Below are 23925 nucleotides of genomic sequence, written 5' to 3'. Positions count from 1 at the left end.
ATCTAATACAGTTAATTCATGCAAGAAAATTTGGCTCTTGATTATTACACCTAAATCAAAATAATATGAACTTACTTTTTTGTTGAAGCACCATGGGTCTTTTCTACTCCAGGTGCATGTGAAAATACTGATCCTTCAGAGTCACTGCTATAGCCTGTATGGCTTCCTGAGTTCATCGAAGCCTCTTTGTGCATCCTAGTTCGTCCTCTGGATCGTCCATGATGTCGCTCTGATGATGGTGACTTAGAGTGGCGCCTTTTTTTATCATCTGATGAACAACGGCCACCTTTACTTGATGAAATAGATCTTGGACTCCTAATATCATTACGATTATTAGCCTTGTGACGGTTAGGTGACGTCTCCGCTTTCAATTGTGTCTTTGATATTGGAGATACTGAATTCACCCGCTATGAAAGGAAAAAAAAGTAGAGAAAGGGGAAAGAAGAAAAGGGAAAGATGCTTTAGTATGAATTCATCTAAAATTAGCAAAAAAGTCAACTCACATTTGCATACAGCACGTTAACACAGAGATTCTACACTGAGACTATTATTTCTGCTTAGCCTTCCGACCCCAACAATGCAGCTCATGCAACTTTGCATGCAAAAGGCAACAAAAAGTTGATAACAGAAAATAACTTTAAAGAGCAGGTGGGGAAGAAAGAACTCTAAGACCTAACATAAAAAAAGAATAAAAAAAATGTAAAGTCATGTAAATAAAGAAAAATGAATTTCGATAAATAAAAGATAGGACAAAACAAAAGAATTATAATAGTAAGGAGTGAGATTGACATCTGGACAAAACAGCACAAAAACTGGTAGAGATTGAGGAGGGAAAAAGGGAAAGTTGAAAATAAAATAAAGAAAATAAAAATGAACTTAAATTCACAAATGTTACTGGAAATAAATAAATTGTCTTTTTTTTTCATTTTAGTTTGTCTGAATTCCTTTTTTTCCGGCAGAGTACTGTTGAGCATCCATCAGCACCCTATGTTCTTAGTTTTGTCACACTGTGATCTTTTTGATTTAAGTCCCTCTTGGTTAACATCCACTTACCAAGAAAGTGGCATTTCCTCCTTTAGTAGGTAAGGTATGAAGAGAAGGGAAAAGTGGGGCAACATAAGTGCATCATTAGATTCACAAAAATGCAAGAGAGATAGAGAGAGAGAAAAAATAATAAAGAAAAAAAACACACAAACCCACTTTCCTGGCCTGTAATTTGAGAGTGGTTGTATAGGCCAATCATGAGGTTTGAGTGACCTTTTAGTACTTTCAGTAACGTAGTGGAGCTCAACTCAACTTAATCCTACATTATGTACTGCACTGTATTTTGTATGCCCTTAACATACATTTTTGTACTGATATTTACATTGATATCTAAGTAACTTAAGATAAAAAAGTGAACCATATATTGTATGTTATGGATAAAAATATGGCAAAAAATAAAAATAAAGCAAGAAAAAAATGTGGTATTCATGTGGGGCATCATTCTCATAGGAAAGTGGATTTTATGCCCAAAATAATAATGTCTAAGATCTATATATATCTAATACTATGTTAATTTTGATATGATAATACATCTAAAAATAAATAAAGGTAAATATATGATAGGTAATTCCCATAAAATTTGCTGCCACTATATTGAACAAATTGCTTAGGCAAACCTACGCTAAAATCATTTAAATGTAAGACTGGACAATGGCTTAATTTACCCATAAAGTAAGTTTTGGGGGTAATGCGTGCAAATCGTTGATTGATTATACTTTAATTTATATAAAAAAAGTAAATAATGCTACATTTCGTAAGTATGGATGTAGAAAAAACAGCAAAATTGATTTCTAAGAAAATAGAAGATTTAAGTTATTATTTATAAAGCCAACTGCAAGATGTACAGTAGTACTAGAATTAATTAAAATTGTACTTAATGAACAATTATTGGCTACATATGAACACTAGTATATTTCTTTGGGAAAAGTGTTCATTAATTTAGATTGTTAGAAGTTGCTAGCATTTACATTTCAAAATCTACAGCTAAATAAAAGAAATGTATAGCAGTTTTGATACATCACCCCATGGTCCACATGAATAATCTCAAAAATGAATAATAACAATAATAAACAAAAAAAAACTAAAAGCATGAAAGATATATGGGACTTTAGGTTGTAAAATCTCTAACACAGTGACCAATATAAAAGCATGGAATGATACTGCATATTGCATGGCACCATTTATAGTTTTTAAAACCTATCATGAATACATATATATATGTCTACTGTTGGAGCGGGTTGGAATCAAGAACTATGCTACTAATGTGTAATTTATTACATGTAAGAAACAATACTAAAGCTTTGACTAGCTTCTTTTGACAACTCCCAAAAAGGTACAGAGTAGCAACAAATCACCAAATGAATAACATTCCGAACACAAAATGTTCTCTCTAAACTTGCCCCATCATACAACTTTTGATCAATGTTCAAATACCAGTATTAAAATTCAAGTGGGATGTATTCAAACATGGGGTGCTGATATAGACCAATTATAGTGTGCATTGTGGGTACAATTTGTCTTATCCGTCTACAAAACAAAATCACCTCATCGCATTCCTGATGCTAAAACACTAAACTATCGGCAGCTTATCCATATATTGCCCTTCACTAAAGTACAAATATGAGTCATACATAAGATTAACTCGTTACAAATAATGGGTGAGAATTACCAAACAAAATGTGACGGAATCCTGGCATAAGTCACACCATATATTGAACCAAGCTCACATTGTATTTTAGACACTTTTTGCACCTAAGATGACTCTTACTTTTAAAGCAAAAGCCGAATAAAATTTTTGTTATCTACAACCACAAATCCAAAAAACCTGAGATGATGTGTAAAATTTAAAGAAAACAAGAATGCAATGACTTGAAAGTCTCCTTTAGCTCTATTTTATTAACAAAAGCATGTAGAACACCCACTGAAGTTGAAAGTTAAACATTTTTCTATTTCATTTTAAAAAATAACTTATTTAGAAATTGATGGCAGCAACACATGTCAAACATAGTTGTGACAGGGTAAAAAAAGCAAGACAAGTATGAGGTAGTAATGAAAAACAGCAATGGCAGCAATACATCTCAAAAAGTTGGTACAATGTAAGCAAAAGGCTGTACAGGTAAGAGGTTCTATTGAAAAACAGGAAGGTCAATTTTCATTTAAGCCACATGACTACATATAAAAAGAGAATGTTAGAGAGGCAGAGTCTCTCTAAAAAAACATGGTCAGAGGTTCATCAATCAGTGAACAACTGCATCTAAAAATTGTGGAACCATTTCAGGAAAATGTTCCTCAGTGTAAAATTGCAAATACTTTTAATATACCTTGACAGTATCATAAAAAATGCATAGGTTCTGGTGAAATCCATGTGTACAAGGCCGAAAGTCAATATTGGATGCTCGTGGCATCAGGCAGCACTGCATTAAAACAGGATCACTGCATGGACTCATAAATACTTCCAGAAATCATTGTCTGTAAACACAGTTAGCCGTGCACTACACAAATGCAAGTGAAAGCTCTGCCATACAAAGAAGAAGCCATTTATCAGCACAATCCAAAAAAGCTGCCAACTTCTCTGGGTTAAAGCTCATATAAAATGGACTCAGATAAAGTGAGAAATTGTTCTGTTGTCATATGACTGAACATTTGTAATTCTTTATGGAAACCATGGATGCTGTGTCCTACAGACTCATGGTGAGGGATCATCTATCTTGTTAACAGCTCATAGTTTAAAAGCCTGCATCTCTGATCGTATGGTGTTGCATTAGCGCTTACGGAATGTGTGGCATATACATTTTTAAAGGCGCTATCAATGCTGAACAGTATATAGAGGTTTTCGAATGACAAATGCTCACATCCAGACACCGTCTATTACAAGAAAACCTTTCATATTTCAGCAAGACAATGTTAAACCACATACTGCATCTATCACAGCAGAATGGTTTTAGAGAAGAAGAGTTCAGGTGAACAGGCTGCCTACAATCCAAATCTATTGCCAATAGAAAACATTTGGCACATTATTAAACAGAAAATCAGTAAAAAAAAGACCTAGAATTGTTGAGGTGCTAAATCCTACATCTGGAAAAAATGGGACAACTTCCTCTCCCAGAGCTCCAGTAATTGGTCTCCTCACATCCCAGATATTTACAGACTGTTGTAAAAAGAAGATAGGATGGTAAACGACAGTAGACATGGCCCTGGCCAAACTTTTTTGAGATGTGTTGGGCCATCAATTTCTAAATGAGCTAATTTTTTTTAAATGAAATGGAAAATGTCTAGTTTCAACTTCTGATCTGCATTCTATGTGAATAATATATGGCTAGAAGAAATTTTTAAGTAATGTCATCCTTGTTTTCTTTACATTTTACAGTCTCCCAACATTTTTAATTAAGGTTTTATTACGGTGAAATTAGTTGCAGGAGAAAACATGTTAACTGAATGTTCTCTAGTCATAGAACTTTGTAATGCTACTCAAAAGACACTAAAATACACTGTGATCCAAAGATCAAACATTCAGATGGCTGAGTGTTCCTATAGTAAAAGCATCTGAAGTTGGCAACTACAGTATCTTTCAACTTATCATAGTAACGAGCTATAGAATTCTTACAACTACCGTATTTTTTGGACAGTAAGATGCACTTTTTTCCTCCCAAAAATGTGGAGGAAAATGGGGGGTGCATCTTACAGTCCGGATGTATGGGGTCTGGCTGTGGTGGGGAGGTGGGGGCGCCGTTTCGGAGGAGCATTGGGTCACAGGAGGCTGGAGCTGGTGGCTCCAGCTAACTCCTGTGCCCGCTGCTAAAGAGAAATGAATATGCACTGCATTCCAGACCCATGGGCATGGAGGGCAATGCATATTAATTTTTCTGGCATCCTGGTATAAATGGCCCCATCTTGTTTCTTTTATATTTGGCCCCATCCCATTCCTGGTATCTATGGCCTCATCAGGAGAGATTAAAAAAAACAAAAACATTACACTCACCTACACGGCGCTCCCTCGCAGTGTCCTGCTCCGGTGCCAGCAGCTGCTTAATGCTTGTAAGGAGCACATGGCAGGGACGTCATGCACTGCCCACAAGCAGAGAACAGCTGCCCGAATACTCACTGGGACCGTTCATCGCAGAGAGCGGTGAGTATCCATTCCTCTTCAGTAGCGAGCACTGTCAGCCAGCGGCTTCCTGCTGGGGCCGGAGGTCACGTGTGTCGATACTTAAGAGAAATGAATATTCTGAATATTCATTTCTCTTAAGTATCGGCACACATGACCGCCAGCCACAGCAGGAAGTCTCCGGCTGACAGTGCTCCCTACTGAAGAGGAAAGGATACTCACCGCTCTCTGTGATGAACGGTCCCGGTGAGTACCGTATTCTGGCAGCTGTGCTCTGCTTGTGAGCAGTGCATGATGTCCCTGCCATGCGCTGCTTAGAAGCATTAAGCAGCTGCTGGCAATGGAGCAGGACTTTGCGAGGGAGCGCCGTGTAGGTTAATGTAATGGCTTTTTTCTGATGAGGCCATTGATACCAGGAATGGGATGGGGCCAATTATAAAAGAAAAAGGAGGGGACCAATCATACCAGGAACAGGATGGGACCAATCATACCAGGGACGTGATGGGGCCAATCATACCAGGAACAGGATGGGGCCAATCATACCAGGAAAGGGATGGGGCCAAATATAAATGAAAAAGGATGGGACCAATTATACCAGAAACGGGATGGGGCCAATTATAAAAGAAAAAGGATGGGACCAATCATACCAGGAACAGGATGGGACAAATCATACCAGGAACAGGATGGGACAAATCACACCAGGAACAGGATGGGGCCAATCATACCAGGAACGGGATGGGGCCAATTATAAAAGAAAAAGGATGGGACCAATCATACCAGTACCGTGATGGGGCCAATCATACCAAGACTGGGATGGGGTTGTGCATACCAGGATAGGGATGAGGGGCCATGTGTATCAGAATGGGGATGAGAAGAACATATATACCAGGATAGGGGATACAGTACAGAATTGACCATTTTTTTGCTTCAATGTTTTTTTTCTTAATTTCCTCCTCTAAAACCTAGGTGCTTCTTATGGTCCGGTGGGTCTTACAGTCCAAAAAATACGGTACTTTTAATCCGACGTCTGCCACCATTGATTTTAATCGTACTAAGTTGCACATATCAAAAATAATCTCTACTTTACCTTACACATCCAAGTTATAATGTAATCTTGTAGAGATAAATTATATTGTGAGACACATTACCAGAGCTCATATGAAAAACACTCTGTGAAGCTTTTTAAAAATATATAAGTATTATATAAGTAATGAGAAAAAAAAGAGAGAAAGAAAGAACATAGCAATAGCATAAACTAGCACTCAAAGAGGATATGTCACTAAGTCAAATTTTTTTATCTCATTTTATACCTGATGATGCTCTGAGTATAACTTTTTTAGTTTTGTTTTTCTTGCTTGTTTTATTTTCTTTAAATCTACCGGCTGGTTTTAGAAATATGAAACTTTTAATTTAATGCTACTGGTTATAATCTATACTAAGGAGGCGTTGCTCACAGACAATTCAGTGAGACATGCCCCCCTTGGTAAAGATCATGAAAATTAGTGCTAAGTCAAAAACATGCATTTCTGGAACTGTATAGCAGATTTTTTTAAGAAAAGGTGGAAGCGGGGGGGGGATAAAGTAAAAGAAAAAACTGGCATATTTTGACCTAGTGACGGGTCCACTTTAAGCATTTGGTAACTAATATCTATCATAGAAGTAGTGCCAAGTAGGACAAGCAATATTTGCCCATTTATAGTTTTGCATCAATTTTTGAGGCTGCTTGTTTAATTTGGTTGTGGGGCCCCCAATGAGATCACCATCTATTATTGTGAATGTTGATTGGAAAGATGATCAAACATCAAAGCAGAATTGAAGGAAGAAAACAGCAATCTGTCACCTAGGATTTTCTCTCTCAACAACCCCAGTTTTAAATATCTCATGTTTAAAAAAAATATTTAAAAACAAGAACAAATGTAGTAACAATACTATGCTGAATATGTCAAGAGATTCTTCATTTGAATGAAGCCAATTTTCTTGGAATCTGACTGGACAGGACGCTATGACAAGGGGAATCGTCTATATCTAGAGAAAAGAAGGTTTCACCATCATTACAATGGGGTTTTTTTTGTATTGTAAAAAGTTTGAGATTTTAAGGGAATCTATCGGCAAGTTTTTGCTATGTAATGTGACAGCAGCATGATATAGGGACAGAGACTCTCATTTTAGCATTGTATCACTTTGTTTTCAAGCAGTTATGATAGAGCCACAATTTTCTCTGCTGCAAACCTAGCAGAGTTCAGATGTTAACCCCACCCACACCACAGCTTTCTGTGACAATGTATAGTGACAGAAAGCTGCTAATCAGTGCTTGTAGCAGGGTTGGACTAGGATGCACGAGGCAGCTTGACCTCTAATGATAATCTCCTGCTGATAAAGTGCTGATTATATCGAAACAGTAAAACACAGCCCAGTAAGTGACACATCACTGTAAGCAGGCTTTCTTCCAGTACATGAGTTCTCTCAGACTACATGGCAAAAACCTGCTGACATAATCCCTTTTAGACTCTTTGCCATATTATGTTGTGATGGCTGATTAAATCAACAAATTTGAGTAGGGAGTGAGTTCCTTTCTTGAAAAATATATTAGCTTTAAAAATATATTAGTTTTAAATATAATTACCGTATGTATTAGTTGTGGGTAGAAGATTTCTGGAGATGAAAAGTTGATCCAGTGAACTAGTCGAATTACCATATTTGGGGTCAGGAAGGAATTTTCTCCTTAATATGGAGCAATTACCATCTGCCTCATATTATTTCTGCCTTCCTCTGGCACATTAAGACTATAGGCAGTACGTTTTTTCAATCTTATCAACCATGAAACTATAAAACGATACCTTCAAGTAGTGACATTAAAAATCTCCAATATTTAAATTGTAGGATTTCTGAACAAAGAGCCTTAATTCAAAATCAGCATTTACTGCAAAAAAAGTGCCTATATAATAATGCAAATAACATTTGGAAAGTACATTTTAAAGGGGTTATCCCAAGAATACATTGACAGGTAATGCATGATAGCTGGCAGTCCAACTCCTGGAACTTACTAGAATACTACGCCTATGCTTGACCACTGCCTTAGTTACAGTCTATGGGAGCAGTGATCATGCATGCCCACTACCCCATTTGTACACCCATAACAGTGAAAAGAGTGATGATCATGCATGTTCATGCTATTGCCCAATTCACATAAGTTCTTGTGATAGTGGGAGTCCTAAACGTCAAACCTCCATCGATCATGCATTTGTCACTGCGGAGACCTGTCTAATGGAAACAAAGTGTCCAATATGACCCTGTTGTTTTTATCTACAACATCCAAATTATTATTACTATTACGTAAAATTTCATATCCAATATTCAGAATATTGTTCTCATTTTGTGTTTTGTTACACACATAAATATATATGACCATAATGATGCTGATAGCTGGAAGTGTATCCCTATGCCTCAAGGCTCTCAAACACCTTACATGCTTCATATTTTACACTTTGTCTACCATCATCATGTACCGTTCCACTACATTACCGTTCCACTACGTAGTTATGTACATTTACTCTGTATAGTTTACTGCAACAGTGATACGAGTAATCTCAAATAGACTTACGGTAATATGATTGACTGATACTCTCTATTGGTAACTGGCCGCCAATAAAAATGCAACACATGTTGACTTTCAATGAATTTCTTTCTAATTTTTTGTAAAGGAAAAAATTGCAACTGAATTAAAAAAAAATAATAATTTGATTTAATTTGTATCCTTTAGGGCGTTCATAAAAATGCAGGGTAAGCAATTCACAGCAAAAGGTAGGCATAAGGTAGATCACGTAAGTCAAATGGAAAAAAACACTATTGAAATGAGATGTTATATAGGTGATCTTAGGCTACGTTCACATTTGCGTTGTTGGGCGCAGCGTCGGTGACGGATACTGACGCATGCGTCATGCGCCCCTATCTTTAACATGGGGGGCGCATGGACATGCGCCAGTATGCGTTGTCATGCATTGTATGTTTTTTTTGCGCACCAGACAGGGCGCGGACGACGCTACAGGTTGCAGTTTTGATGCATCACATTTCCGAAGAAAAACGCATGCAACGCACCTGCGTCGTAAATGCGCCAAAAAACACATTAGTGTCTGTGAAAAAACGCATAAGGCGCAGGTGCCTGCATTGAGCCGCGTTTTTTGACGCATGCGCCTTTTGACTTAATGTATTTTTTGGGGCGTTTTTGATCTTCAATTGTATAGGACAACGCATGCGTTAAAAAACGCTGCGCTGTGTATGCGTTTGACATGCGTTGTGCGTTGCATCGACGACGCTGCACCCAACTACGCAAATGTGAGCGTAGCCTTAACAATCCAGTTATTTGGGGATTTTCTTCTTTGGACAACCCCCTTATCTTATAAGGCTTCTGCAATTATAGGCTCACTAGGAGCCTCATCGACCGTCTCTAATCCATGGAGAAACCTGAAAACAAGTCTTCTAGTGCCTCTGCAGGAGAGTTTGAATATTACACATTTTTCACCAAAATCTATGGGTTGTCTTTCCCACACAAAATCAATAGAAAGCGGCACATGCATGGCCACTTCCCGAGTGACAGTGGAGCGTGACGGGGCTCCTTTCCCTAGATAGAACCAGCATCTATTATGCATTAATGGCATATACTGTAAGTAGATATGCCATAAATAACCCTTTAATGGAAGGGAAGGTAAAAACAATAAAGTTGAATAAAACAAGGCATCCCCCCCAAAAATCTGATTATTACATTTTGATTATAGATGACTCAAATAAACATTTTTTTAAATAAATAAAAATGTAAAAAATAATAATCATGAGTCACCAGTCTACAATGTAAGTAAAAAAATGGTGTTGTCAGTATCTGCATAAATATTCCTAACTTTTTTTAGGTCCATAACAAGTTTGAATTGCTTTGTCTTAAGGACCAAATACATAGAAAATCTTACCAACATCAAAAAGAAAACATCAAACTTTGTATATAAATACAGGGCTATGCGCACTCCTACTGTTCATAAAGCCATTGGTCCCATGCCAGGTTTTGAAACAAAACATGGTGACCTGCTGGACTTCTGATCATCCACAGTAGGGGAGATCTAAGCACTGACTTTGAAAGCTTCAGGTTGTTGGGAAAGAAACAGTAAGATTACCTGAATATGATATTACATTGTTCTAAGAAAAAAAAGAAAATATATATTTTTTGTGGCTAAAACATTATACCAACATACACATCGCTAGGTCATTATATGTATGTATCTAGATTTTATTGCAAGGTTTTAATTAATTACACACCAGATACTGAACTGAAGTAAAATAATTGAATGAAATCAAACATTAACATTGAAAAAAGCTATTGTGCTTCAACAGGCTCATCTTCAGATGTGAACGTGCAGAGGTAGACAAATACCTACCTTCTTTAACTGTCAGAGACAGGAATGGAACAATAACAGAAAAGAATAATCTCCACATTTGGAGTGCAGAATGGAGGAAAAAGACAATGACTCTTTTAGTAATGTGTTTCACATCCCTTCACTAGAATTAGTTTTCTTGTTCGAATCAAATACATCAGCTAATGTACTAGACCATCTTTAAATTTGGTATTCAATTTTACAGCCACTTTAAGGGAGGGAAGAGGAGGTGAAAAGAAACAGGTAGGACACTTTTTTGTATTACTTTCATTAAACATTATGTGCATGCAGTGTCACCAGCAAAACAAATATGTAACAAGTCAAGGACCCCCGACTAATTTGGAGGCCCTCGGAGAAGAGTCAAGAAAGTGAGAGAGAAAGTAGCAGAAGTGGAAGCCAACCAGTATGAAATGGAAACTTTCTATTTAAAAGGGAAGTCAACTAGTCCCTTGTGTTGCAATTACTTAGTTCTTCTTTTAGCCTATATATCCTAAACGTCAAACTAGTAAAACTCCAGCATTGTTTTTGTAAAACGAATGATTGAGTGTGTCTGAAATAAGGAAAAAAAAGCCCAGCTTTTGATTTTTTTAGGGGGCAAGAAAACAGCTCAATAATGGTCATCTTGTCTTTTCATTGTGTCTAAAATTGCAGCACATCCTCTTTCTGGTATATGATCTCAGCTGCAATACCTGCAATAGGCAAGGGCAATAGACAATCTGAGGATTTATTTTGGATCTAGAGTAAAAAATGAGCAGATTGCTTCATGCAGCACTGGTCCACTATCCAGGTCAGAACTCTGTGGCCACGGACAAGACATGCACAAATTTCCTGAACTTACGGGATCCTGGGCTCGTCTTTGCTACGTTTTTGCATTGTCAGCTGTGCACCGCACGGCACACTTATGAGGAGGACCCAAGGAACCCAGGAAGTCAAGAAACTTGTGCTGCTCATGTCTATGGCCAGAGATCACTGACCTGGTCTGTGGACTGGGGTTGCGAGAAGTGATAGTCTTTCAAAAAGTATTATTGCAGTCGAATATAATGTTCTATAACAGCAATATAATAATAATAAAACATCTAATAATTCAGCAACTCTCATATTCTGTTAATGCTGGAATAAAGGCATTTTACTTTATACTCTGTTCTGTACATAGTGGCTACATTATAAAGGCTAACTACATATTTCTCTGTATGCTATCATTTGCTCCTTTATATTACAAAATTATAATGCCTATCCATAAAAATAATGTATTATTGTCTGGGAACCTCTACTTTTGGCAAGGACAATATCCTTTAAAGGTATCATTTATACCCACGCAGAATAGAATGTGCTGAATTCTATTTTTTTACAATACTGAAATTAAAATTATCACTCCATAATCTAAATCTGCTTGCGATAAAAAAGTGTGCAGTTTCTTCTAAAATAATAAACATATAAAACATTTGGGCACTGCACAATGTTCCCTTCAAACCAAACACACTATATAAAGCTAACAATATGGCATTGGACATAACAGCTTGTTTTTAAAATGATTTCTGTATCATGTCAGAAATATTTATCAAATTTTAAAGTTTCAGTGTTCAGTCAATTTTATGGCCTATAAAATATGTTAATATATAATACACATATAGACCGTATATTATATGACAATTTTTAAATTTGAGTTAGAAAAATAATTTAGCCACATTTTAAGACTTGTTATAACAGCTATTCATTTATTACCGTATATATTTTTTTGCTCGCTATTTAAGTTGAAAATGAGGGTATCAGACCATAGATTTGTATAAAAAGGTCATCCACTTTTATTTACCTGATTAACAAAGAAACAGCTATCTAAAATAATCAGTTATCTTCCCTTTTAAATTAGCTACAAAAATAGAAATATGTATAGTTATAAGAAAAAAAATCTCCATAACTACTAAAATGCCCACAATGACAGACACACAAAAACAAAACTCTAAAACATCACAGGAAAAAAAAAAGGAAAATTGCACTTCTGTTATGGGAAAGAAAATGAAGAAATGAGTGAAAATACACTAATGAGACCACTGCTCCCTAAAATAAAGTCAAAGTATTACCGCTTTTCAAATGAGAAGCTAAAGAAAAACACAGATGAGATTAAAAAAATAGAAATAAATTAATCTAAAGTTATACTTGTCTACATACACTAAGAAAGCATGCAGTTTAAATATGTAAGACCTCAAAATGACAAAAAAAATGTACTGTGTGGTATCTACCCATTCAGCTTTTGAGTGTCAGTAACACAAGACAGCTAAGCATCTTTCATAAGTTAGTGGGTAGGTACAAGAGAGAAAAAGGCTAGACGTGTGAAAGTGTGACGATACATAGTTTTCGGTATACCAGAAAAGCAAGCGTGAATCAGAAAAGTTTAACAGAAAAAAATAGAGAAACAGAAAATAAAAGTTATAAAAAACAAAAACAAAACAATGATTGAGAAGGAGACAAAAGGTTTTTTTAACATTATTATCTGTATCTACTTAGTCATACTTTTGTTCTGCATTTCCAAGTCACAAGCAAAAATTTATACCAAAACTATAGTAACAGCTATACCCCATAATAAAAAAAATAACATTATGTACATTATACAAAATCATGCCACTTTAAAAGTAATTTTTAGCTAGTTTTTATAAATGTTCTAATATGTAACATTCCGTTAGAAGGGTTTGACATGGTATAATCTGCTAATATCAATCACGTCATCAATAGAGATGAGCGAATCTGTTCGAGTCCCTCCTAATTCGGCAAGCTATAGCACCTACCGAATAAGCTGCAGAGGTAATTATTCGGTAAGCACTATAGCTTGCCGAATAAGGAGGGACTCAAACAGATTCACTCATCTCTAGTCATCAATTTATTTAGAGTACAAATTCTTAAACCTCCACAAGGATGAAGAACCATGACTTGAAAGCCAAAATATTGGATGAAATTCAATGAGTTTTATATGACGAAAGCCCCTTAAGCATGTTACAATATCAAGTTGCCTGTCAGAAGACACTGTGTCCCCATCGCAAAATTCCTCCCACCAAGGCTCTGTCGTTTCAGTTGAGAACCAATCCAGAATTATTTTTATAGCACAATTAAGAAATGAAGAAAAAATTGTAATCATTTATATGTACTAAAATAATCACACTGTCTATATAATATTAAACATCAATTACAATTTCATATGATTCCAAGATGAAGTGGCATGTAAGTTTGAGCCTTCCTGGTCAAAATTACTGTTATTGTGGTACAGAACAGTTAAGCAAGTTGAAGATGAAATGATCTTTAAAAGCGCTATAGTTAAAGATGACACATTTACTTGGTATTTTAGGAAAAACAATTCTAACGGATACAGACTATTTCCAGCACAGACCACCGGTTATGTCGATCTTATTGTTGTTTTGTTAGAAATTTGCTTGCCTGTCAGTTTAACCCATTTACCCCCAAAGGTGGTGTGCATGTTAATGACCAGGCCAATTTTTACAATTCTGACCACTGTCCCTTTATGATGTTATAACTCTGTAATGCTTCAACGGATCACAGTGATTCTGACTGTTTTCTTGAGACATATTGAGACATATTGTACTTCATGATAGTGGTAAAATTTCTTAGATAAGACTCGTGTTTATTTGGGAAAAAAATGGAAATTTGGCAAAAATGTTGAAAATTTCACAATTTTCCAACTTTTAATTTTCTTGCCCTTAAATCACAGAGATATGTTACACAAAATTTACTATATAATTGTCCAAGGGTCACTTCCGTCTGTCTGTCCCGGATATTCATTGGTCGCGGCCAGCCAGTGGGCTTACACAAAAGGGCAGGGGAGGCCAGGAAGTATGCAGAGCTGGCCACAAGTGCTGCAAAGGGGGCGGAGTCGCCATGAGCAGGGTGGAGGCAGCTGGGACCATGGACACTGTTGGGCCTACCTCGCCAAAAAGTCGGAGAATTAATTATCGGCCATGTGTCGCGGCCAGCCAGTACAGGCCCAGCCAGAAGTGCTGCAAAGGGGGCGGAGTCGCAAGAGGAGGGCGGAGGCGGCCGGGACCATGGACGCTGTTGGGCCTACCTCGCCAAAAAGCCGGGGACTAAATTACTGGCCGCGGGTCGCGGCCAGCCAGTATAGGCCCAGCCAGAAGCACTGCAAAGGAGGCGGAGTCGCCGTGAGGAAGGCGGAGCCGGCCGGGACAATGGGCGCTGTTGGGCCTACCGCCGCCAAAAGCCGGGGACTAAATTTGTGGCCGCAGTCAGTGATGACGGCCACGGTTATTGATGACGGCTGCGACAGCAGCAAACAGCGCAGCACATGCGGCGGTGACAGCTGCGAACGGAAGGTGAGTATATACTACATGGGCTGTGCTATATACTCTGTGGATGTGCTATATACTCTGTGGCTGTGCAATATACTACATGGTTGTTCAATATACTACGTAGCTGTGCAATATACTACGTGACTGGGCAATATACTACGTGGGTGTGCAATATACAGTCATGGCCAAAATGTTTGAGAATGACACTAAAATTATATTTTCACATGATCTGCTGCCCTCTGGTTTTTATTAGTGTTTGTCTGATGTTTATATCACATACAGAAATATAATTGCAATAATATTATGAGTACCAATAGGTTATATTGACAGTTAGAATGAGTTAATGCAGCAAGTCAATATTTGCAGTGTTGACCCTTCTTCTTCAAGACCTCTGCAATTCTCCCTGGCATGCTCTCAATCAACTTCTGGACCAAATCCTGACTGATAGCAGTCCATTCTTGCATAATCAATGCTTGCATTTTGCCAGAATTTGTTGGTTTTTGTTTGTCCACCCGTCTCTTGATGATTGACCACAAGTTCTCAATGGGATTAAGATCTGGGGAGTTTCCAGGCCATGGACCCAAAACCTCTATGTTTTGTTCCATGAGCCATTTAGTTATCACCTTTGCTTTATGGCAAGGTGCTCCATCATGCTGGAAAAGGCATTGTTGGGCGCCAAACTGCTCTTGGACGGTTGGGAGAAGTTGCTCTTGGAGGACATTTTGGTACCATTCTTTATTCATGGCTGTGTTTTTAGGCAAGACTGTGAGTGAGCCGATTCCCTTGGCTGAGAAGCAACCCCACACATGAATGGTTTCAGGATGCTTTACAGTTGGCATGAGACAAGAATGGTGGTAGCGCTCACCTCTTCTTCTCCGAATAAGCTGTTTTCCAGATGTCCCAAACAATCGAAAAGGGGATTCATCAGAGAAAATGACTTTGCCCCAGTCCTCAGCAGTCCACTCCCTGTACCTTTTGCAGAATATCAGTCGGTCAGTGATGTTTTTTCTGGAGAAAAGTGGCTTCTTTACTGCCCTCCTTGAAACCAGGCCTTGCTCAAAGAGTCTCCGCCTCACAGTGCGTGCAGAAGCACTCACACCAGCCTGCTGCCATTCCTGAGCAAGCTCGGCACTGCTGGTAGTCCGATCCCGCAGCTGAAACAGTTTTAAGATGCGGTCCTGGCGCTTGCTGGTCTTTCTTGGGTGCCCTGGAGCCTTTTTGACAACAATGGAAACTCTCTCCTTGAAGTTCTTGATGATGCGATAGATTGTTGACTGAGGTGCAATCTTTGTAGCTGCGATACTCTTCCCTGTTAGGCCATTTTTGTGCAGTGCAATGATGGCTGCATGTGTTTCTTTAGAGATAACCATGGTTAACTGAAGAGAAACAATGATACTAAGCACCAGCCTCATTTTAAAGTGTCCAGTGATGTCATTCTTACTTAATTATGACTGATTGATCGCCAGCCCTGTCCTCATCAACACCCACACCTGTGTTAATGGATCAATCACTAAAACGATGTTAGCTGCTCCTTTTAAGGCAGGACTGCAATGATGTTGAAATGTGTTTTGGGGGTTAAAGTTCATTTTCTGGGCAAATATTGACTTTGCAAGTACAGTAATTGCTGTTAAGCTGATCACTCTGACATTCAGGAGTATATGCAAATTGCCATTAGAAAAAACGAAGCAGTAGACTTTGGAAAAATTAATATTTGTCTCATTCTCAAAATTTTTGTCCATGACTGTACTACGTGAACATGCATATTCTAGAATACCCGATGCGTTAGAATCGGGCCACCATCTAATACTTAATAAGTAACATTTCCCACAAGTCTACTTTACATCAGCACAATTTTGGAAACTTTTTTTTCGTTAGTTATAAGGGTTAAAAGTTGACCAGGGATTTCTCATTTTTACAACATCATTTTTTTTAGGGACCACATCACATTTGAAGTCACTTTGAGGGGTCTATATGATAGAAAATACCAAAAAGCAGGGCCAGACTGGCCATCGGGCAGTTCTGGCAAATGCCAGAAGGGCTGGTGCCAGTAGTGGGCCGCTGCGCGCCAACTCAACCCCCCCACCAGCGCCGCCGCATTCAACTATACCGGCGTCTATGACGCCAATAGAGTTGAATGCAATGATGGAGGAGACAGTGTCCGCTGACGCTCCCTCTCCCATCATTCCCCGCTCTGCCCCGGACACTGCGGGTGCGCGCGCACTCACTGTGTCCTAGGCAGTGCGGCGGCAGCCGCTGAGACAGGAGCAGGGAGCAATGCGGGCACGAGGAGAGGTGGGGAGTGTTTTTTTTTTTACTGGACCGTGGGGCCATTCTTGGGGGGGGAGGAGAGATGCGGGCTGTGCTATATATTACTGTGTGGGCTATGCTGTATATTACTGTGTGGGCTGTGCTATATACTACTGTGTGGGCTGTTCTATATACTACTGTGTGGGCTGTGCTATATACCACTGTGTGGGCTGTGCTGTATACTACTGTGTGGGCTGTGCTATATACTACTGTGTGGGCTGTGCTATATACTACTGTGTGGGCTGTGCTGTATACTGCTGTGTGGGCAGTGCTGTATACTACTGTGTGGGCTGTGCTGTATACTACTGTGTGGGCTGTGCTATATACTACTGTGTGGGCTGTGCTATATACTACTGTGTGGGCTGTGCTGTATACTGCTGTGTGGGCAGTGCTGTATACTACTGTGTGGGCAGTGCTGTATACTACTGTGTGGGCTGTGCTATATACTACTATGTGGGCTGTGCTGTATACTGCTCTGTGGGCTGTGCTGTATACTGCTACGTGGGCTGTGCTGTATACTACATGGGCTGTGCTGTATACTGCTATGTGGGCTGTGCTGTATACTGCTACATGGGCTGTGCTGTACAATGCTACATGGGCTGTACCGTATACTGCTACGTGGGCTGTGCTGTATACTACTACGTGGGCTGTGCTGTATACTACTGTGTGGGCTGTGCTGTATACTACTGTGTGGGCTGTGCTGTATACTACTACATGGGCTGTGCTGTATACTACTACATGGGCTGTGTTATCTGCAATGCGAGTTGTGCTATATGCTATGCGGGTTGTGCTCTATACTATGCGGATTGTGCTATATACTATGTGGGTTGTGCTATATACTATGCGGACTTTGCTATATACTATGTGGGTTGTGCTATATACTATGCGGGCTTTGCTATATACTATGCGGGTTGTGCTATATACTATGCGGGCTTTGCTATATACTATGGGGGGTATATTATATTCTATGGGGGAGGCCATGTTATACACTATGTGGCTGTGTTATATACTATTGTGGGGCTATATTCTATTCTATGGGGTAGGATGTGTTATATACTATGGGGGGTATATTATATTCTATGGGGGAGGGTGTGTTCTACACTATGGGGGGCTGCATTATATTCTATGGGGGCTACATTATATATTATGGGGAGGTGGGCTGTATTATATTCTATGGGGGGCTGTATTAGATTTTATGAGAGATGATTGCATCATACTCTTTGATGGGGCTGCATTATATTCTGTGGGGAGGTGGGCTGTATTATATTCTATTTGGGGCTACATTATATTCTATGGGGGGCTGTATTATATTTATATTCTTTGAGGGGTGATTGCATCATACTCTATGAGGAGGCTGCATTAAACTATGAGGGGGGCTGCATTATACTCCATGGGGTGGCTGCATTATACTCTAGGTTGGCTGCATTACACTCTGGGGTGGCTGCGTTATATTCTGTAGGGTGGTGGCTGCATTATACTATATGTGTACTGCATTATAATTTATTGAGGACTATGGGGAATGCATTATACTATATGAAGAACTATGGGGTGCATTATACTATGGGAAGTGAATTGTACTACATGGATGACTATGGCCGCACATTATACTATATGGAGCACTATGAGGAGTGTATTATGCTATATGGAGGACTGAGCAGTGTATTTTAATATATTGATGACTATAGGGAGTGTATTATCCTATATGGAGAACTGTGGTGCACATTATAATATATGGAGGGCTATGGGGTGTATTTTACTAAACAAGTAAAATGCTGCATATTCAGATTGTTTTTGCTGGAACAAAAATCATTGTTCTCAGCAGCACATCGCCGGTGTAAACTGTAGATGTGCTGCTGATAACATGATACTGTATGGTGATCTGTTAGTGATCATTGTGTCCCATCATTATTCCTCAGCTGATGGAAAGAGGCCCGGGAAACAAGCGTTGAACAACTTCAGTATTGTCCATCAAACTCATTTAGCGGCCTGAGATCAGCGCATGTAAATATAATCGAAATGCTTTAGTGTGATGTGCAATATGTTAGCATTTGGGGACCCATTTTAAACTTTGCCTAGGGCCCCACTTTGCCTAAAACCGGCCCTGCCTACAAGTGTAGGAAGATATTATACAGTCACCATGTGACAAGTGGGCATGTGTAACTTCAAATGCCAGGGCTGAATTATAGTGCCAGTCTGGCCCTGCCCAAAAGTGACACCATTCTGAAAACTGCACCACTCAAGGGGCGCAAAACCACATTCAAGTTTATTAACCCTTCTGGTGCTTCACAGGAATTTTGCAATATTTTTTTTTTTTTTTTTAAATGAACATTTAACTTTTTTCACAAAAAAATTACTTCAGATCCAAATTTGTTTATTTTCCCAAGGGTAACAGGAGAATTTGGACCCCAAAAGTTATTGCACAAATTTTCCTGAGTACAATGATACCCCATATGTGGGGGGGAACCACTGTTTGTGAGCATGGCAGAGCTCGGAAGGGAAGGAGCGCCGTTTGAGTTTTTCAACGCAAAATTGGCTGGCATTGAGATCGGATGCCATGTCTCCTTTGGAGAGCCCCTGATGTACCTAAACAGTGGAAACCCTCCACAAGTGACCATATTTTGGAAACTAGACCCCTGAAGGAACATATCTAGATGTGTGGTGAGAACTTTGAACCCCCGAGGGCTTCACAGAAGTTTATAACGTAGAGCCGTAAAATTAAGAAATTAATATTTTTTCCACAAAAATGATCTTTTGACCACCAATTTAAATTTTCCCAAGGGTAACAGGACCCCAAAAGTTATTGTGCAATTGGTCTTGAGTACGTTGATACCCCATATGTGGGGGTAAAGAACTGTTTCAGCTGGTAGAGCTCAGAAGGGAAGGAGCGCTGTTTTGACTTTTTCAATGCAAAACTGGCTGGAATTGAGATCGGATGCCATGTGACGTTTGGAGAGCCCCTGATGTGCCTAAACAGTGAAAATCCCCCAATTGATCCCATTTTGGAAACTAGACCCCCAAGGAACCTATCTAGATGTTTGGTGAGAACTTTGAACCCCCAGGTGTTTCACTAAAGTTTAGTCCCAAATTATTTATTTTCCCAAGGGTAACAGGAGAAATTGGACCCCAAAAGTTGTTGACCAATTTGTCCTGAGTACTGATACCCTATATGTGGGAGCAAACTACTGTATGGGCACACATCGGGGCTCAGAAGGGAAGCAGTGATGTTTCGGAATGCAGACTTTGAAGGAATGCTCTGCGGGCGTCATGTCGCGTTTGGAGAGCCCCTGAGGTGCCTAAACAGTGGAAGCCCCCCCAAGTGCCCCATTTTGGAAACTACACCCCCCAAGGAACTTATCTAGATGTGTGGTGAGAACTTTGAACCCCCAGGTGTTTCACTGAAGTTTATAGCGCCCGGGCGTGAAAATTAAAAAAACATATTTTTTCCACAAACATGATCTTTTAGTCCTCAATTTTTTTTATTTTCCAAGGTTAACAGGAGAAATTGGACACCAAAAGTTGGTGTGCAATTTGTCCTGAGTATGCTGATACCCCATATGTGGGGGTAAACCACTGTTTGGGCGCAAGTCAGAGCTCTGAAGGAAAGAAGCACTGTTTGACTTTTTCAATGCAGAATTGGCTGTAATTGAGATCAGATGCCATGTCGCGTTTGGAGAGGCCCTGATGTGCCTAAACAGTGGAAACCCCGCAATTCTAACTCCGACCCTAACCCCAACACACCCCTAACCCTAATCCCAAACCTAACCATAACCCTAACCACAAACCTAACCCTAACACACCCCTAACCCTAATCCCAACCCTAACCGTAATCGTAATCCTAACTTTAGCCCCAACCATAACAATAACTTTAGCCCCAACCCTAACCCGAACCCTTGCCCTAACCCTAGCTCCAACCCTAACCCTAACTTTAGCCTCAACCCTCACTCTAACTTTAGCCCCAACCCTAACCCTAACTTTAGCCCAAACCCTAACTTTAGCCCCAATCCTAACCCTAACTTTAGCCCTATCCCTAATCCTAACCTTAATGGTAAAATGGAAATAAATACATTTTTTTATTTTATTATTTTTCCCTAAGGGGGTGACAAAGGGGGTTTGATTTACTATTTATAATGAGTTTTTACAGCAGGTTTTTATGTTTGGCAGCTGTCACACACTAAAATATGCTTTTTATTGCAAAAAATAGTTTTTGTTTTACCACATTTTGAGAGCTATTATTTTTCCATATTTTGCTCACAGAGTCATGTGAGGTCTTGGTTTTTGCTGGACAAATTGACGTTTTTATTGGTATCATTTTCGGGCACATGACATTTTTTGATCGCTTTTTATTCCGAATTTTGTGAGGCAGAACAAACAAAAAACAGTAATTCAAGAATTTCTTTTGGGGGATGTTTATAACATTCCATGTAAGCTAAAATTGATAAAGAAGTTTTATTCTTCGGGTCAGAACGATGACAGCGATACTCCATTTACCATATATACTCGAGTATAAGCCGACCCGAGTATAAGCCGAACCCCTAATTTTGCCACAAAAAACTGGGAAAACTTATTGACTCGAGTATAAGCCTAGGGTGGAAATGCAGCATTTACCGGTAAATTTCAAAAATAAAAATAGATCATTCTTGCCCCATAGCTGTGCCATATAGTGCTCTGCATGTTCATTATTGCCCCATAGCTGTGCCATATAGTGCTCTGCACCGTTCATTATTGCCCCATAGCTGTGCCATATAGTGCTCTGCACCGTTCATATTTCCCCATAGCTGTGCCATATAGTGCTCTGCACCGTTCATATTTCCCCATAGCTGTGCCATATAGTGCTCTGCACCGTTCATATTTCCCCATAGCTCTGCCATATAGTGCTCTGCACCGTTCATTAATGCCCCATAGCTGTGCCATATAGTGCTCTGCACAGTTCATATTTCCCCATAGCTGGGCCATATAGTGCTCTGCATGTTCATATTTCCCCATAGCTCTGCCATATAGTGCTCTGCACCGTTCATATTTCCCCATAGCTCTGCCATATAGTGCTCTGCACCGTTCATATTTCCCCATAGCTGTGCCATATAGTGCTCTGCACCGTTCATATTTCCCCATAGCTCTGCCATATAGTGCTCTGCACCGTTCATATTGCCCCATAGCTCTGCCATATAGTGCTCTGCACCGTTCATATTGTCCCATAGCTGTGCCCCATATAGTGCTCTGCACCGTTCATTATTTCCCCATAGATGCTCCACATATATCTGTGCCATTGCTGCTGCTGCAATAAAAAAAAAAACACACATACTCACCTCTCTTGCTTGCAGCTCCCAGCGTCCGGTCCTGGCGTCTCTCCGCTCTGACTGATCAGGCAGAGGGCGCCGCGCACACTATATGCGTCATCGCGAACTCTGACCTGCACAGTCAGTGCAGATAGACGCCGGGAAGATGGAGTGGCGCCCGGTGGCTGGAACAGGGACAGGTAAATATGCGATACTTACCTGGTCCCGGTGTCCGGCTCCTTCTTCCGCACAGCTGGTCTTCGGTGCCGCAGCTTCTTCCTCTATCAGCGGTCACCGGCACCGCTGATTAGAGAAATGAATATGTGGCTCCACCCCTATGGGAGGTGGAGCCGCTTATTCATTTCTCTTATGAGCGGTCCCACGTGACCGCTGAACAGTGGAAGAACTGCAGCACCGGAGACCGTGGGACAGGCGGGGAGCGCCAGGATCGCTGGAAGCAGGTAAGTATGCCTCAGCGCCCTCACCCGCCGACCCTGCCACCCACCTTGACTCGAGTATAAGCCGACCCGAGTATAAGCCGAACCCCTAATTTTGCCACAAAAAACTGGGAAAACTTATTGACTCGAGTATAAGCCTAGGGTGGAAATGCAGCATTTACCGGTAAATTTCAAAAATAAAAATAGATCATTCTTGCCCCATAGCTGTGCCATATAGTGCTCTGCACCGTTCATTATTGCCCCATAGCTGTGCCATATAGTGCTCTGCACCGTTCATATTTCCCCATAGCTGTGCCATATAGTGCTCTGCACCGTTCATATTTCCCCATAGCTGTGCCATATAGTGCTCTGCACCGTTCATATTTCCCCATAGCTCTGCCATATAGTGCTCTGCACCGTTCATTAACCCCTTTCTGCCATTAGACGTACTATTGCGTCCATGTGGGGTGGGCTTTACTTCCCAAGGACGCAATAGTACGTCATGTGCGATCGGCAGCGCTCACGGGGGGAGCGCCGCCGATCGCGGCCGGGTGTCAGCTGTTTATCGCAGCTGACATCCGGCACTATGTGCCAGGAGCGGTCACGGACCGCCCCCGGCACATTAACCCCCGGCACACCGCGATCAAAGATGATCGCGATGTGCCGGCGGTACAGGGAAGCACCGCGCAGGGAGGGGGCTCCCTGCGGGCTTCCCTGAGCCCCCCGCAGCAACGCGATGTGATCGCGTTGCTGCGAGGGTCTCACCTCCCTCCCTGCTCCCTCCAGCCCCGGATCCAAGATGGCCGCGGATCCGGGTCCTGCAGGGAGGGAGGTGGCTTCACAGAGCCTGCTCAGAGCAGGCACTGTGAAGCAGCCTGCACTCCTATCAGATCAGTGATCTGACAGAGTGCTGTGCAAACTGTCAGATCACTGATCTGTGATGTCCCCCCCTGGGACAAAGTAAAAAAGTAAAAAAAAAAATTTCAAATGTGTAAAAAAAAATAAAAAAAAATATTCCAAAATAATGAAAAA

General features: G+C 40.2%; 1 protein-coding gene across 2 annotated transcripts in view; it reads right to left on the bottom strand.

Moving 5' to 3' along the window:
* Positions 1-23925, bottom strand: part of SRRM3 (serine/arginine repetitive matrix 3) — a 777290-nt gene that overhangs the window by 22755 nt on the left and 730610 nt on the right. For both annotated transcript variants that reach the window (XM_069757291.1, XM_069757290.1), the window contains exon 13: positions 76-407. In XM_069757291.1, coding sequence (XP_069613392.1) covers positions 76-407 — 332 coding nt within the window. The remainder of the gene's footprint in view (positions 1-75; positions 408-23925) is intronic.

Source organism: Ranitomeya imitator, chromosome 3 (genome assembly GCF_032444005.1).
Source record: "Ranitomeya imitator isolate aRanImi1 chromosome 3, aRanImi1.pri, whole genome shotgun sequence".
NCBI classification, from domain to species: Eukaryota; Metazoa; Chordata; class Amphibia; order Anura; family Dendrobatidae; genus Ranitomeya; species Ranitomeya imitator.
The sequence above is the reverse complement of the archived record's forward strand: the minus strand, read 5'-3'. Positions and strand labels throughout refer to the sequence as shown.